Raw genomic sequence first — 17,458 nt, 5'->3', positions numbered from 1 at the left:
GGCACTGGAACTGGTGGCTTGCTGTTATAGCCCATTTATGACAAGGAATGATGAATTGTGCATTCGTTCACATTAGTTGCAGAACCTGCATTGCATGCAGCTGTAATTTGCACAGCGTCAATTCGTCTGAACAATTCTTGACATCCTCCTCTGACCCCTTTCATTAAAGAATTGTTTCTGTCCACAGGATCCCTTTCGCTGAATGCTTTTTCTCTATCACGCTAATCTTGCAGGGCAATGCAGTGGCTAGTGAAAGGGCCACTGACTGCTGGGCCTTGTGGTGCACTTATAAAGTTTTTGGGGCCCATGCCTCACTCCAACACCATCCCCCCATCCCTATAGTGGGGAGGAGGGGAGTAACCTATCTTGCCGCCCCCTGTGGCTATAGTGTGTCAGTCCAAAGGTGGCCAATAGATTTAGCTTAAGGGGTGGGGGGTGCTTAGCCCTTCCCCTTACTTTATAACTGTTGGGTAGCCCCATTTTCTATCTCAATGTCACAGCAAGTGGGAAGGATGACAAATTGGCTATTTGGGGGTTTGTTGGCGGACTTGGCAGGGCAAACGGCTTCTGCCCAAGAGTTTAAGAAGTTCTTGGAATTTTTAGAGTTGAGGTTCTGTCTATTAGGGTGCAGATACATGAGCGTTTAAGGCATTTTACTGCAATTTCGAGCAGTGTTTTGGAACGCATGTCACAGCGGTTTTTTAACATCATTCTGATGGGTGATGAGGCGCGTTGAAGTAATTTTCGCACATAAATAGAACAGAAAACGCTCCAAAACCACGGAGTTAGAAATGCCGAGTTTGAGCACTGGTCTGCGAGGCCCCATTGAAATCAATGGATGCATTGTACCGCGGTTAGCGCTCGGGACACTGCGGTAAAAAGCGGTGAGTGTGAGAAAGGTCCTGGCCTATCTTTTCTGCAGGCAGTATTAACTTTGTACAGGAAAGATAGGGCAAGTCCTCTCTTTTCTTGCTCATAATATTAAGGCTGCCTCTCCATGGGTGTATTTTCATTGCATTCCCCGCGGCGATAATCCGGCCGCGGGCAACACAGTGACAGCTTTCCATAGTGTTGCTATGGAAAGCGCTACCCCCCTGTCCACGAACGGAGAATCATTGCTGCGAATTGCCGCGATTCTCCGCGGTCAGCCTATCTGTCAGATAGGCTGACAGCGGAGATCCGTCTGCTGCCTCCTGCCTCTGAACAGCGGCTCCTACAGCGGAGATCTGCCGCGGGATACCGCAACCCCCGTGGACAGGCAGCCCAAGGGGCGAGAATCCTGCTCGTGAAAACAAAAACATTGAAATAAATTGTTTTGTTTCGGCCCGTGATTATTACAGCCGCATAACGGGACAAAATTACGCCCATCTGAAGAAGCCCTAAGGAAATCCTAAACCATAATTGCCCCAAAATAGGACATGTTGCAATTTTTCTCGCATCATTTCCTCTCCCAGCTCTGCAAGAGAAAAATTCGCTTTCAGTGCATCTTGCAACACACAAAAAATTGGCTTGGAACTGTGGGATTTGGGTTTTTGAGAATGGTCTCAGCAGTGCGGGGCACTTTCCACATGCGGTTGGCGGTGACATCCTGGCCTGCCTAGTCTAGCACCGATGACCCGGCCTCGTTGCTCAGATCGCTGGATTTTCCCATTTAATGTGGAATCGCACTGAAACTGATCCACGGAAAACTTGTCGTGTGATTTTATGTTGCTCTCTGGGGTCACGGGGAGAATTTCCAAAAAATGTAGCGCCAATTGTGAGCGGGCCGGGGCTCTAATGAAGGGGCCATTCAGTGTGCGTTGTAAAGTTTAGCTGATGTGTGCACCTTAGTTATCGGTGGTGACTAGCGATGAGCGAGTATACTCGCTAAGGCACATTACTCCAGCGAGTAGTGCCTTAGCCGAGTATCTCCCCGGTCGTCTCTAAAGATTCGGGGGCCGGCGCGGGTGACAGGTGAGTTGCGGAGCGGGGGGGGGAGGGGGGGGGGGTTTGGGAGAGAAAGATCTCCCCTCTGTTCCTCCCCGCTCTCCCCCGCCGCTCCCCGCCCCCCGAATCTTTAGAGACGAGAGGGGAGATACTTGGCTAAGGCACTACTCGCTGGAGTAATGTGCCTTAGCGAATATACTCGCTCATCTCTCGTGGTGACCCTTTAGGCTACTTGCACACGGACTGAAAACAAGTTGCACCCGAGACCTTTGGGCGTAACTTAGATCGGACAGAACACGCACATCCCGTCCGTGTGCGATCCGCCGTACGGGACCCCGCACGTGTACCCGTGCTATATCCGTCCGTGTGCGGTCTGCTGTACGGAACCCCACGTATGTACCTGCACTATATCCGTCCGTGTGCGGTCTGCTGTACGGAACCCCACGTATGTACCTGCACTATATCCGTCCGTGTGCGGTCCGCTGTACGGGACGCCGCGCATCTACCTGCACTATATCCGTCCGAGAATTAGACAAGAATAGGACATACTGCGATTTTTTATTACTGTGACTGTGCATACGAGTAGATGAAACCCACCTCATCCAAGTGAATGGGGGCTGTTTCTAACGGATTTTTAGATGAATCTTTTGGTCTGAAAATCGATCATAAAAATAGTCCATGTACCATGTAGCCTGTAGTGGAAGTAAAGGGGGCCGGTGTAGTGGAATCTCTATTTTTAGATTTTGAACAATATAAAGTATTATATATAAAATGTATTATACATATACTTAGCACATATTGTATACATTGTGCCTATCTAGATTTTATATATATATATATATATATATATATATATATATATATATATATATATATATATATATATACACACACACAACACATAGACAGACATTAATTTAAGTTGTCCCAGGATATTATAAAGTGTAATTAGTTCATAGCAAGGCAGCTTGGCGCGCTATTTAGCGTTCTTCTACGTGAAGTACATGACTGATAGAGGACATTACAAGCTGCAGGCTTCGCCTTCTCACAGATTTGATCCTAGGCGGCTTCCGTGGTTGCCAAGCAACGTACTGCCGCGTCCTGTTACCTAGGAGACGGAGCATGGCCGCCGCTAAAACTTGAGGACGGAGAGTCGGGGTGAGCTCGGGGTTTGTACCTCAACCTCCGGTAACGTAGTTTCACGAGTCTGACTGAGTTTTACTGTATTTCGGCACGTTATAACGTTGACGGCTAGGAGGGGGACAGGGGATGATGTGATATAATGTAATACCGGGTATAAATAAACACAGGACCCTTATCTGCTAGGGACCTGCACATGGATTAATGGGGCAAGATCCGCGCCAATAACCGAGGCAGAAAGCCGCGTATTTTGATGGGATTTTTATAGGCGGAATTCTCGGCTGAACACTGCGCAGTTTTTCCGTTTTGCTTCCGTCACGCAGATTTTTGCGTCTTTTTCCTTCAGGCGTATTTTTTTCCAATAGAGAAATCTATGTGGAAACGCCTGAATAAGCCGTCCGCTCGTGAGCACGGAACAAAAAGCCCGCGAGCGAGGAGAAGCGCTACGATAATAATGCGTGTGTCGCGGTTTGTATCGACCTACGGCTAACATCCGGCCAGCGGGGATTTTTGCTGTGAAAAAGCCTAATAGACACTAATAAAAATGTCACAAAAAGGCACAGCATATTGTTTCAAAGCGCCATGGGGCGTACCATTCTGAGGGGGTCGTCCCAGCAATAGAAGGAAGAATAAGGGATAACTTGGAAGAGAGGGGGGGGGGGGATCCAAGCACTGGAACCCCAACTCATCCCAAAAATGAGGTTCTGGAGCGCTCGGGAATGAACAAAGTGCCCGCCCCTTATTTGCGCTGTGGCCCCTTTCCGTGGCTCTACCGCTGCTAGCAGAGCTCTTGAACTCCGCTACTCTGACAGTCCCATTAAAATGAATGGAGCAGCAGCGTGCGTGTGCAACCGCAGCTCTGTTCGTTCCTGGACTCTCTGGACCACTGATCTCGGGATCGGAATTGAACCCGCGTCAATCAACCAGTTGTCCCCCTGTGGATGGGGTAAAACGTATTTTGGTGGGACAACCCGTTTAAGGAGCGGTTCTATAGGTCTGCATTGGGATTGGGTGTTAGTGTATCTTGACACCACCGAAAGGTAGGGGTGTGACAGGGCTTACATAGAAGGACGGCCCTTGTCACACCCCTACCTACGCATTGGCTGTTAGTGAGCATGCTGTGCCGTGGTCCCTGCAGCACTGTTATTCACCGGGTGGCTAGCTCGTTGGTTTGTGGTCCCGTGCGGCGGAGCACTTGTCTCAGACCCCCCCCCCCCTCCCCCCCCTCATGGCCAGAGCTGCGGGGAAGCAGAGCGTTGGTGGAGAGCAGCAGCCGCAGCGCAGCCGAGGGAGGTGAGCATCGCAATTGGCCAAGCGCCCAGCAGAGACAGGGTGGGGTAAACAGAAGGTAGACTATTTCGGTGAGCGCCACCGGCTTCTGGCACAGATTCAGGGTAGTAGGACCTTGAGCCAATGGGAAGCTGGGGGTGTGAGAGGGGCATTCCCCCTGTCAAACCTCTAGCTTCCAGTGGCATCAAGATACACTAATACCTTGGGATTGTCCCAAAAATCTTTCATCATAACCAGCTATTACACATAGTGGTTCGGGGGCGCCACTTCTTCATTCATATTTTGCTACGGCTCGTTAATGGGGTCACTGGAGGTCCGACTGTCTTGGCAACCCATTGTTCTCTTGCGATGGGCTTACAGAACTGAACTGATGAGCTGACAGAGGAAGCCCACCCCTTCTGTTAACCACTTTGATGCCATGGTCAGCATTGCCTGTGGCCTCTAAAGGGTTAAACAGCTGGGATCAAAGTTATCTCTGATCCCAGCCATTAGCGCAGAGCGCTAGCTATTTAATACAGAACTTTGGTACCCACAAATAATGGCATAGACACAGTTCCTGAGCCTGCACCTCATTGCACCATAGTAATAGTATGGCAGCTCTCAGGAATGATGTAGTTCCTGTGACATACTATTACGGTGCCTCACAGGAATGGGTTAAAGGGCTTTTATGGGATTGAATTACTGGTGAAGTATCCTTAGGACAGGTCATTAGTAGTAGATTGACGAGGTCCACTGCTCAGGATCCATGCTGACAAGCCGATTGAAGTGATAGCACTGCAACCACTTCAGTCCATACCAGGCACAGCGCCATACATTCTATAGTGGCTGTGTCAGGTATTGCAGCTCTATTCTATTTAATTGAATTGGACTAAGCTGCTGAATGTGACATCACATGCCTGAGAATAGGCGATGATGCTCACCCAAGCGCCTGACTTCCTTAATTAGCTGATTGGCAGGGATCCTAAGTGGTAGATCGCCACCAATCGATATTTATGAGCTATCCTGAGGATATATCATCACTAGTTTAGTCTCGGAAAACCCCTTTAGCCCCTTAATGACACAGGATGTACAGATACGCTTGGTATATATGGAGGGGGATCGGGGGTCGATCCCGCTCTATACAATGCTGGTGCCGGCTGTTTCTTACAGCCAACACCCTCCCGGAACAGCTGATCATAGCTGTTAACCCTTTAAATTCTCACAGCAGCATTTAAATGCCCCAATCGATGTTCAGAGGGTCCATCTAGTTTACGCATGCTAGAGATATAACACCCAACCATCACCACCTGCTGCTGTGCTGCTCGCCTGCACCCCTCGCCACCACTCCAGTCTATTATTTTCTTGTGGTTGCAGTGATCACGTGATTGTTTACCCATGTGACCACTGCAGCCAATAGAAGGCCTGGGTCTTTGGGATGGAGACGTCACCTGTCAAATGTTGGAGCGCCAAAGTAGACGTCTGGCGCTACAGTGAGTATATTGATTCTATATAGTTTTAGGCCGCTTTTACACGGGCTACAAAATCGCGCAATTTTCCGTCGATGCGACAGCACTACAAAACGCATGTTTGTGAAACCCGTGCTTTTCAATGGTTTCCTTCACATCTGCGATGTTTTCACTGATGCGATGTTGCGAGAAAAAAAATGCGACTGTAAACAAAATAGAAATAAGGTTCGAATTACGAAGTGACTTATTTCTTAATTTCAGGCCTGATGTGCTCCGAGGGTTTAGAGCCCCTGTTATACCGGTGATGGCAGATGTGTGATGTGGAGTATGATTTGTTGCAGGCTGAAGTTTCCACAGAAGTTTTCTTCATTTCATACTTTGGGGTACGATGCTCGGACCGCTTCACGTGAGATCTGTGGCCTCCTGTCCCTTTGGGGGGCAGAGCCAGAACCCTTCAATCAAACTGGTGAGTACACAGACGGAGGTATAAACTGTCCTTAGTATCTAGCAGTCCTATGTAAGAAGAGTCGTGTCCCTGGACCGTAGTGTCCACTTGACACCTGCGGACTGTAGGAAGTCAGTAGCATTCATCATTGTCGCTACGGCTGTGAGGACTTGTTCACACGGTTATTTTTTACAGATCCACCGATCTGTCAAAATAATCTGGAGCAGAAATCCCAGTCCGAGCCTCATACTTCGGTCACCGTGGATTTGCATGTGAACCCGTAAAATAGATTTAGCCCCATTCAATGCAGCAAATGCGCTCACCCAACGGAAAATGCATCATGGGACTTCTTTTTTTTTTTTAAATGGGAAGATGGAACAATGCCTTTACAGCGCCACCTATTGGAAGGCAGCATTCCTGCAAGTCAATGTCGGACTTTTTAACAAGCCTTGTAGCAATGGGGATATAAGTCAAAGCCTTTAGGCTGACTTCATACGAGCGAGCACGATGTTGGGCCGTGAATCCCGCCCCCATATCGCGCTCCCCACCATGTGAATTCGCTGTGGATGTGTAGCGTTTTCATGGTAAAACAGCCTTGCGTCACTTCGGGGAAGAAGCAATCCTCCAACACGGCAGTCACAGTCGCGGCAGAGGATCGCAAAGTTTCTCCCATTTCTTTCCCATTACCACCAGCCCCTTTGAAAACAATGGGCGCTGCGAGATCACACAGCAAGATAGGACGTGCCGCGATTTGTTTCCCGCATCGTGGTGTCATGTAAGAAAACATCACTCATGTATATGAACTCATTCAGAAGAATGGGGTTTATATTTGTACGTTTCCAAAATGCACAAATCTTGCGCAATTTTAGCACCCATGTGAAGGCAGCCCAAGGCACTTTCACACAGGAGGTTTTTTTACACCGTTTAGCGGGCATTTTTAATGCCGACCTTAAAACGCTGCTCTAAGCCTCCATTTATTTCAATGGGGCTTCTCAGATGAGTGTTTTAGCGCAGAGTTTATAATGCGCACTAGAGCAAACGCTTTCTGTTCTATTTTTTGGGGTTCAGCACGTTTTTGATGCCTTGCATTGTCCATTGAAATGAATAGGGTGCGTAAAAAAGGTTGTAAGACCACCAATCAGAGCCAGAGCTTCCTGAAGGCGGGGTTTTTGAACCAGGAAGCGCTGGCTGTACACTACAGATAAGTGTGCCGAAACTTCTGGAGGAGAGGTGCGGCGGAGTGGACAGCGCCTGGTACTCCATGTATTGTTTTTTTTTTTTTGCAATGTAGCCAGGGCTTATTTTTGGGGTAGGGTTTATACGAGCTACAGAGCGAATTCCCATTGAAATCATTGGGATTCTAAAGAGATGCAGCTGTCGGCGTACCGGCTTCATAATCCACATGATGAATCTGTGTGTGAACTTGGCCGTATATATAACACTACTAGATAAAGTATTTGTGCTGAGATCTCCTCTTCCATATATTACAGAGACACATCCCCTCTGAGGAACCGCCACGGCCTCGCATGCTCCGGAAGATGAAGGAAAAGGACAGCATCTTGGGGTTTGAGGTGTGCAGGTGTCTACACTGGCAGAAGTGGGAGCTAGGAAAGGAGAGCACCAAGACTCTGATCCTGAAGAATGTCCGGCTGAGAACACAGAAGATAAGATTCAGGTGACGATAACCAGTGTGCCGCCCTCCCCCCGATCTAACAGATACGTGTAAATTATTAGATTTTTTTACTACAGAAAACTATCCCCCTACACAGAAACGTTTGTTTATAAAGTTCAGCTACCTGTTACCACCACTAGGGGGCAATCTATAGATTTATTTTTTGCACATAGGGCCCATATTTTCTGTCACTCATGGACCCATTGAATTAAACTACTGTATTCAGATATGTGTTATTTACGTGTACCGATGAACATAAGGGAAAAAAAACGCAGCATGTTTTATTATGGTCCATATTCACAGACAGTAATCCCCCATTAGAGTCTATGGGAATGTAAAAAAATAGCGAACACTCATTAGTATGCATGTTCCCTGCAGGGTTTTTTTGCTTACCCTGTTTTCTGTGAGTTTTGATAAAACTGATATCATTTGGGCCTTCTTGCGTTTCTTTTTTTTTTTTAACACGGTGTCAAAAAATACAGCAAGCCTGCATGTAACACGCACATACACACGGTGAAAACTGCGCTTTGTTACAGACCAAAATTGTATATCCTCAATGGTCCAATAAACGCATATCTGCATGCCAGCGGGATGCTTTTTTTTTTTTTTTGCTTCCATAGAAAATAATGGCCGATATTGCCCCAAAAAATAGGACATATTGCATTTTTTCTATCTTGGTCCAAGAGAAAAACCTGCATCTGTATATATGAACACACAGTAAATAATGGGTCACTTTCTTGCGAGATCTGTTCATATTGCAACTGGACAGAACTTGTGCGAGAAAATCACTTGTGTCAGTGTGGCCCGAGGACTAAAACAGACGAACGGGATTTATCATAGTTCAATGAATGGCTGAGCGCATGCACACTATAAAAAACTGCAATCTGTTTCTCCCACAGTCCTCCAGTTACCACCTTCTTCAAGACTCTCTTCCCGCAGACCGTCACTCTGAGTGCAGGAACGTCCTTTTCTCTCCCGATTACATTCAGACCCCTGGAGAAGGTATGACTTGCTGACTCCCTGATCTAGGTTTGTTTAAATTGCTCAAATTTTTGTAGTTTTTAGTTGTTGGACTAACGCCGCCATCTTGTGGTTGTAGTTGAAATAACGTGCCATGTAAATGAAAGTATAAGGCTATATTCCCACGATAGTGAGTTGCACCCTACGTCTCAGGTTCTGTCCATCTAGGAATCGGACAGAAGTCGCATGAGAAAATCGCTTGTGTTAGTATACTTTTAAAAAACTTCTGGCATAACATAATGACTTATCAGAAATTTTGATCAGTGAGAATCTGGGTGCTGAGACCCCCGCGGATAGCCAAACAGAGCAATGTGTAATACCATAGACTGCTGATGCACCACTAGTGCTCAGTGTGAATCAGGTAGTCTAAGAAGCACCACGGCCATCTTGAAAGTATGAAGAGCCGCCTCAGGAACGAGCGCAGTTAAGCACCAGGTAACACGGCTCACCTCTCCCGTCCCTGTACAAATTTTTGTCTCATAACTTCCATTCACTTACAGCAAGCAGAGATCATGAAAATAACAAGGAATTGAGACTGAAAGTATATATAAAACCAGAAAGCTCCCAGTAGGCCTCCTTCACATGCACTACTTTTTATGTGTTTTTAAATGTTTGAAAAAAACAAACAAACATGTATTTCATGTGTTTTTCATCGTGTTTATGCTTTCATTTTGTAACATTTAAATATATTTTGGAGGGGTTTTGGCCAGAAAATGTTTTTTCTTTTTTTTCATTCACCATGTAAGTGAACTAGTGTTGCCCTGGTTAGTTATTCCTTTCTGTCTAAAACTCCGGGCCTCTTTATCCCCAGGTGGTCATGTGATCTCGGTTCTGACTAGCTCCTTTTACACGAAACGATTATTGTTCAAAAAATCATTCAAACGAGCCGAAGTGAAGGATAATTGTTCAGTCTAAATACGGCCACGATAGAATGACGAACGATAAATCATTCACTTTTTGTTTGTTGTTCATTCTTTGCTCGTTCACTTATTTTCGTGTTAAACAGCGCTCATTCAGTTGTTCTCATTCACTTGTATAGTGAATATGAAGGGCTGAATGATTACTCGTTTGTTCGAGCCAACATTGTATCTGCCTGTCTAAGCCACAGGAAGAAAAAAAGAAAAAAAGAAACACAGCAGCACTCCAAGGGTTCAGCCACACCGCTGGTGCAAGGTACAATGCAATAGCCCAGTTAGGGTCCCGACTCCCTGGGTCCACTGTTGATCAGCAATGTAGAGAGGAGGAACTAGGCAGCATTCATTTGAAGTCTTCTTTATTAAATAGCCATGAGAAAGCAAGCAGCAGCTGCTTGCTTTCTCATGGCTATTTAATAAAGAAGACTTCAAATGAATGCTGCCTAGTTCCTCCTCTCTACATTGCCTGTCTAAGCCCTCATTCACAGGAGTGCATGTGGTTTTACGGCCGCCTGCATGTGCCGTAAAATCGCATTAGTGATGAAGAGCCACAATTGAGTCCCGAGTAGAGATGAACGAGGCTACTCGGTAAGGCAGTTACTCGAGCGAGCATCGCTCTTCTCGAGTAACTGCTTAGGGATCCGAGCAGGCTCGTGTGGGCTGGAGGGGGCGGGGGGGAGCGGAGCGGGAGGAAGAGTGAGAGAGATCTCACTTGAGTAACTGCCTTACCAAGTAGGCTCACTCATCTCTAGTCCCGAGCTTAATTAGTGTTTTCTCATCCATTCACACTGGCTGTATTGCGGGAAAAATACGCTGCAGCGCGGAATTCCTTCAGTGGGCAGAAATCCTTGAAATACCTTCTAATAGCTTAAATAGCTGCAGCTGTCTTTCCGAGTGCCGGATGCAGGTAACCTCCCTCCCCCTCCCTTTTCCCCCCCCTGCTCCCGTAGGAGTCTGTGGGAGCTACCAGCGTTTTTCAGCAAAAGATAGGTCAAGACTTATCTTTTCACGCAGCGTGAAAAATCACTGACCGAAAATTGTCCTTTTCGTCCGCCGATGTTCTAGCTTTGATGGCGCATAAAAATCTTTTTTATGCGCTCAAAAATCATGTGAATGAATGCATTGGAATTTCATGCTTCACATGGTCACGATTTTCGGCCGATGTATTTTCTCAGCTAAATAGCCACGTAAAAACGCTCATGTGAATGAGGCCCAAACAGCTGCCTGAGCAACTCTGACATCGTTACCTCGTGCAAATGAGACATCGTCTCGTCTAAACGGACCCTTATTGCTCTTAAATTAGTCAGGTTTTTCAGTTTTCCTGTGATGGATCCTACCTAACAAGCTCTTTAGAGGGGGACACAGACATTCGCATCAGTTACTGCTGATTACTACAGGCTTTTGGTTGCTCCAAAAAATATGCAACATGGCCTATTTTGGTGGGCATTACATGCTGAAAAAGCCCATTGAAGTTAATGGACCTGCGGAAATATGCAGTGAATATTCAGGATATTGGCATATTCACTGCGTATTTGCGCATCTAATCAGTGGGCCCTTCCGTGTATTTTTTTACGCATGTAAAAAACATTGCGTATTTCTGCATGAATAACGTGGAAGGGCTGAAATATGCAGGGAATAGGCGGTTTTGTTTGCGTAATGAGTCTGAAGCAATACATACGTAGCGTTTTTGGGTTTGGCATTTTTTGTGTAGTTTTTTCTCATAGGCTTCCTTATAGGATTTGAAAAATGGCAGAAAAAACGCATGTTGCAAAAATGAAGCAAAATAAAAGAAACGTCCCCAAAAGTGTTTGCGATGCATCCCATCTTTTACACGTGTTTTGGCTGTCATCCGTTTTGACCCTTGTTGTCTTTTGATGCCGGTTTATAGCGGGATTATGAGGATGCAATCACTTTTGAGGCAGAAGATGGCAGTTTCTCTGTGGCGCTACGTGCCACCCTCCCCCGCCATGAGCTGATCTTCCCCGAAGAGCTTAGTCTTTCCACCTGCGCTGTGTACGACACATCAGAGGCCTCGTTCGTTATGCGTAATGGAAGGTAAGTGATCGCTCCCCCTAGTATGTTCAGAATCCATAATCTGAATTATGACTCTTTAACTCTTTACTGCCTATTTTGCACCTTGATGACCAAACAGTTTTAGTTTTTACATTGTCGCATATAAAGAGCCATAACTTTTTAAAAATATTTTGACAACATAGCCATATGTATGAAGGCTTGTTTTTTTGTTGCAAAAGTTTAATGGCAAGACTTTGGGATAAAAAAAACTGAAATTCCACCATTATTTTTTGGGTTTCGTTTTTATGGCGTTCACCGTGCGCTAAAAGAATCATGGAGACGTTGTTCTCTGGATCAGCCCGATTACAGCATTCAGATGACCGTATATACGCCGATATACGGCGTCTCTCTTTGCAGGGGGAGGAGGCTGGAAGATCCGGGAGCAGTGCTCTGAGCTTCCGCTCCCTCTCTGCCTCCTCTCCACCCCTTTACACTATTTGCAATGAGAGGAGGTGAAACGGGTGCGGGGCTAAGTTATGGGTGGAGAGGAGGTAGAGAGGGGGCGGGAGCTCAGAGCACTGCTCCCGGCTCTTCCAGCCTCCTCCCCCTGCAGAAAGAGACGCCGTATATCGGCCGGTGTGAATATACGGTCGTCTGAATGCACCCTTAGGCCTCATGTCCACGGGTAAAAGAAGAATTAAAATCCGCAGCGGATTTTAACTCTTCTCCTGTCCGCGGATCCGCACCCCATAGGGATGCATTGACCACCCGCGGGGTAGATAAATACCCGCGGATGGTCAATAAAAGTGAATTTAAAAAAATTGGAGCATGAAAAAATCTGGACCATGCTCCATTTTCGTGCGGGTCTCCCGCGGGGACGGCTCCCGCAGGCTTCTATTGAAGCCTATGGAAGCCGTCCAGATCCGCGGGAGACCTAAAATAAGAATTAACTCACCCGCAGCGGGCCGGGAGGGTCTTTTCTTCCTCACGGCCGGATCTTTCTTGCTTCGGCTCGGCAGATGTGCCCGACGCATGCGCGCGGCATCCCGGCGACGTGCCGCCGGCGTGCCGAGTTCATCCGCCGGCCGAAAAAGAAGATCCGATCGTGAGGAAGAGAAGACCCTCCCGGCCCGCTGCGGGTGAGTTAATTCTGTTAAATTCCTATTTTAAGCGCTCATGTCCGCGGGGCAGGAGGGACCCGCTACGGATTCTCCATGGAGAATCCGTATCGGGCCTGATTTTCCCGTGGACATGAGGCCTTATATAGGTTTTTTTTAATTTGCTGCTACTTATGAGGGCGTGTTTTTTGCGGAACAACCTGTCGTTTTTTATTGGCACCATTTTGGGGTATAGCCGACTATTTAATCGCTTTTTATTCTTTTTTGGGGGGAGGTAGGATTAGCAAAAAATGTTTTAATTCTTTTTACAGCCTTCCCTGTGTAGCATAAATGATATTTTAACCTTATTCTGGGGGTCATTACGATTACAGGGATGCCAAGTAATGACCCTTCAATAAGAACGCTTTAACGAAAAACAATTATTTACATCACCACATTCTAAGACCAGTAACTTTTAAAAAATTTTTCCACCCACTGAGCCATGTGCGGTCTTGCTAGGGATAAGTGTTAATTTTTATCATTTTGGGGTACATGCAACTTTTGGATCGCTTTTTATTGCGTTTTTTGTGAGGCAAACAGACCAAAAATTGTAATTCTGACATTTTTTTAAAATTACTTTCACGTTAATCACAATGCATGATAAATAACAAAATATTTTCGCTGTTCAGGTTGTTACGAATGCAGCGATCTCTATTATGCATATTTTATTTTTTTTATTTAAAAAGTGTTTTTGTCAGATAAAATGTGTATTTTTTTACATAAAACTTTATTGTACTTTTTTACACTACTTTATAGTCCCTCAAAGGGACTTGAAGATGCTATGCTTCATTTGCTAGCATAGTACACTGCATTACTTCTGTAGTGCACTGTATTATGCTTATGACAGCAGCCTACTATACTCTGCTGGAGGCAGGTTCTGATTGGTTGAGTAACATGGTAGACTTTATCAGGCTTCCAGCTGCTATGGGAACCCATCGCCACCTCATGATTTCATCGTAGGGTGCTAATGTGTGACAAGGGGAGCCCACTCCCCCGTCACTTACTTACATGCAGGAATAGCTATTGATCGCGGCACAAAAGGGTTTAATACTGCACCGCCATAAAAAGTGTATGTATAGGTTTAAAGCCCATTGGTAGTCACCATAAAAAGGCATATTGGCAGTCACTAAGGTGTTAAAGGGCTTGTGCTAAGAGCACAACTCGTGATCATGTGCCCTTGCTTGGGACCCCCTGTCTGCCCAAAATGGATAGGTACTCATTAAGAATGGCTCCCATTCTGGCGGACTTTGTTCTTTCTTGCAATACTACATTTCCCTTTCCAAGCCGCTGCAGAGTAAAATCTTGGTTGGCCTTGGCTTTTACCATAAGTAGCAAGAGCAAGATCCGAGGCAATCAGCTGCTCATCCTGGAGCCTGCATTCTAAAAGCTGTTGTGCTTGTAGACCCAACCCCTTTAATACTGTTGGCAGGAACAAGAATGCCTCATTACGTAGACAAAGTTGGCATGTGGCTAAGTAACATTTTGGCTCTTCAGTGACTTGCCAACTCGGTTCCATTGGGATGTGCCTGAGCCGTTCCTGCTGACACCAGCTAGTGGAGTTCTGGATCCCAGATGTGAAGCTCGGACCAAAGTTGTGTTCCAACCAAAGATTGCCCTTGTGTATAATACGGCTGCGACATGTCACTTTGGTGGACAGGAGGAACATAAGAGGATCATCCAGTTGACCGCATTAGGTAAGAAGAAGTGAAACCGAGTGTTGACCAAGTGCAGTCCTGAGTTACTACCCCAGAACATTATGCTTATAGATGATGAATGGGATATATTGTATTCAGATACTATACTAGTATCCTACCTGGGCATGGTTGGACTTAGTAGGTTCTCCAGTAAGCATTGATGTGATACTGGGTCCCATTACTTCATCATCTGACAGCAGATCACTTACTACTGGGGTCCCTTCACTCTTAGGATATTTCACAAATATCGGATTAGCGTGTTATGTGGGTGCATTGATAATGCCAGAGGTTATGATTAGAGATGAGCGGGCACGCTCGGATAAGTCAGTTACTCGAGCGAGCCTGCTCTTCTCGAGTAACTGCATTCTTGTCCAAGCGTGCTCGGAGGGGGGGGGGGGGCGGTGGGGGATAGCGGGGGAGAGAGTGAGAGAGATCTGTCCTATATTCCATGTCGCCCCCTGCTGTGTAAGCAAGAAGAGCGGGGGAAGGGACTTGACAGCGTCTCTAAACACATTTCTGACTCACAATCATAGTTGTCACTTTGCAAAGAACTTTGATAAAAATTACTTAAAGCAACTCCAGTATAAACATACTCAGAAGGGCGCTCCGAGTCATTGGGGAGCACCAAACCAGCCTCTCCACGCCCGCCTCTACTAGAGTGACAGCTCTTCCCCTATACACAAAAGGAGAAAGAGCTGTCACTCTCCATAATGCAGGCGGGAAGAAGCCAAAATGGCCTGTCCCTATTACTCAAAGTCAGACTCCCCCGCCCCCCCCCCCCCCCCCCCCCCCGCTACATGCAAACATACTAATATCATAAATGGCACATGATAGTTGATGGGCCTGTTATAGGTTTGGCATTGGGGTACAGGAGCTTCCAGTTGTTTCTCTGTCTTATAGCTTTGTAATTCCAGTTGACATTTCTGTAACTTTACTCTGTTCCTTGTTGTAGCGAAGTATCCCCATCTCCTAGTGACGGTGCCAGAAGAGTCCTCTGATAAGAAGGAAGAAGAGGGGCCACTTCTGGATTTCGGCTCAGTTGCAGTGAGCATGGTGTTGGAGAAAATCATTGAAATACACAACCTGTCTATGGTACGTCCATTAGTATAGCCCAGGAATATATAAATGTATTATATGTAATGGATGGGTGACAGCCATCTACAGAGAGCTCCTTGTCAGATTGGGCTTTGTCTACATGTTTGTAGTGAGGATGTCCCCATATACACCCACAAAACACTGCAGCCGATAATTGACCTAAGTGGACTTACATCATACACCGCTGAGGCCAGTGATTGTCTGCGGCGGACACGTGTATATGGGCACATCAGCAAGTAAACAAAACCCAGCGGTTGAGGACTAGAGTGACCGCGTTGGAGTGGGGCGATCAAACCAATGAGTATAGCTTATTTTTTATTTTAGCATTTTGCCTACCAAAAAAATAGCTTGGTGAACAAATTGAAGTTGACATTTTCGATTAACATTTGATATTTCAGACATGAATTTCAAGTGAACCTGTCACCAGGTTCATTCCACCCGGACCACGGGCAGTATGAATCCAGGACAGATAAGCCCATTCGGCCCCTGTATATTTTATTCTTAAATGCTGCTGCGTTTTAGAACAAACATACTTAGAAGGTTGACTTGGAGCTGCAACAGTCCAAAAGGCTAGCTGCGTGACGCTCTCCCCGTCTGCGTCCTCGAGACTGAGAGCCCTCTCCCTATACACAATCATAAAGAAGAGCTGTCACTCTTGATGCTGCGGCTGAGGAGAACCTGGCACAGCCCACCCCTCAACGCAAGAGCTCATCCACCAGTTAATGCTGCAGCATTTCAGAAAAAAAATACGAATGGGCAGATCTGTCCCATGTTGATGTTGCTCGTGGTTTAGGCAGCATGAACCTGGTGACTGGTTCCCTTTAAGGTTGGCTGCACTATGATATGTAACACATCAAATGTCAAGTTAATGTTTGCTACTTGTGTACCACAGTTGAGTGTAACTTGATGGGGATTTTATGTCCTTGCACCCGTAGGTAGATTCTCCATTCAGTATTGCAAGAGAGAAACGGGCTTCCCAAGTGGACTGTAACTTTTTTTGTGAAGTTACCCACGGGGTAGTTCCCGCTCAAGGAAAGCAGAGAGTTCCCCTGCAGTTTCGTCCGCGTATCGTGGGCATGGAGAGTGTGGACTATTTCCGCGTTATTCCAGCTGGGAATCTCATTAGCTCGGTGCTGAAGGTCTCTGGGACGTGTAAAGGTAACATTTCATTACATATTGTGGTAAGAGGGCAACATTTTCAGTATTAGTATTTCTAGACACGAGTAGGCATGTCCCCAATGCTTAGCAGTTCTGCACCGTACTCTTGTTTTATGAAGCTTCGCTTCCTCGCCATACGAATTGTCCTCCTTTTTGGCCAATCTCACACAGGTGTTTGTAAAAATGCTGTGTTTTACAGAGTTTTGGAACGGCAATGTCAAACATATTTCACGGTGTTTTTAACACACTCCATCGTCCCATCATTGCAGTTGGTGATGTGGCGCAACGCACTGAAATAGAACAGACAGCATGCGTTTAGCGAGTCGTTAGAAGGCAATGCTACGGTGTTCGTCTGAGAAGCCCCATTGAAATCAGTGAAGGCTCAGTACAGCGTTTTTATCGGGCGTTTCAAACACCCACTAAAACTCTGTAAAAAACGCCTGTGTGAGAGCGGTCTTACAGTGCTGACGCTTCTTCTTCAGAATGGCC

General features: G+C 46.3%; 1 protein-coding gene across 6 annotated transcripts in view; it reads left to right on the top strand.

Annotated features, from left to right (window-relative positions):
- The first annotated feature begins 3,033 nt into the window (after positions 1-3,033).
- Positions 3,034-17,458, top strand: part of CFAP65 (cilia and flagella associated protein 65) — an 85,892-nt gene continuing 71,467 nt past the window's right edge. For 5 of the 6 annotated variants that reach the window (XM_066575487.1, XM_066575484.1, XM_066575482.1 and 2 more), the window contains exons 1-8: positions 3,034-3,084; positions 6,143-6,267; positions 7,737-7,921; positions 8,818-8,920; positions 11,741-11,907; positions 14,517-14,716; positions 15,669-15,808; positions 16,747-16,969. In XM_066575487.1, coding sequence (XP_066431584.1) covers positions 6,190-6,267; positions 7,737-7,921; positions 8,818-8,920; positions 11,741-11,907; positions 14,517-14,716; positions 15,669-15,808; positions 16,747-16,969 — 1,096 coding nt within the window. In that variant the 5' untranslated portion in view covers positions 3,034-3,084; positions 6,143-6,189. Of the gene's footprint in view, positions 3,096-6,142; positions 6,268-7,736; positions 7,922-8,817; positions 8,921-11,740; positions 11,908-14,516; positions 14,717-15,668; positions 15,809-16,746; positions 16,970-17,458 lie in introns of all 6 variants that reach the window. The other variant, XM_066575483.1, reaches the window with a different exon arrangement.

This window comes from Eleutherodactylus coqui, chromosome 8, assembly GCF_035609145.1.
Source record: "Eleutherodactylus coqui strain aEleCoq1 chromosome 8, aEleCoq1.hap1, whole genome shotgun sequence".
In the NCBI taxonomy this organism is placed as follows: domain Eukaryota; kingdom Metazoa; phylum Chordata; class Amphibia; order Anura; family Eleutherodactylidae; genus Eleutherodactylus; species Eleutherodactylus coqui.
Note: the sequence above shows the minus strand (reverse complement) of the source record. Positions and strands in the feature narration are given on the sequence as shown.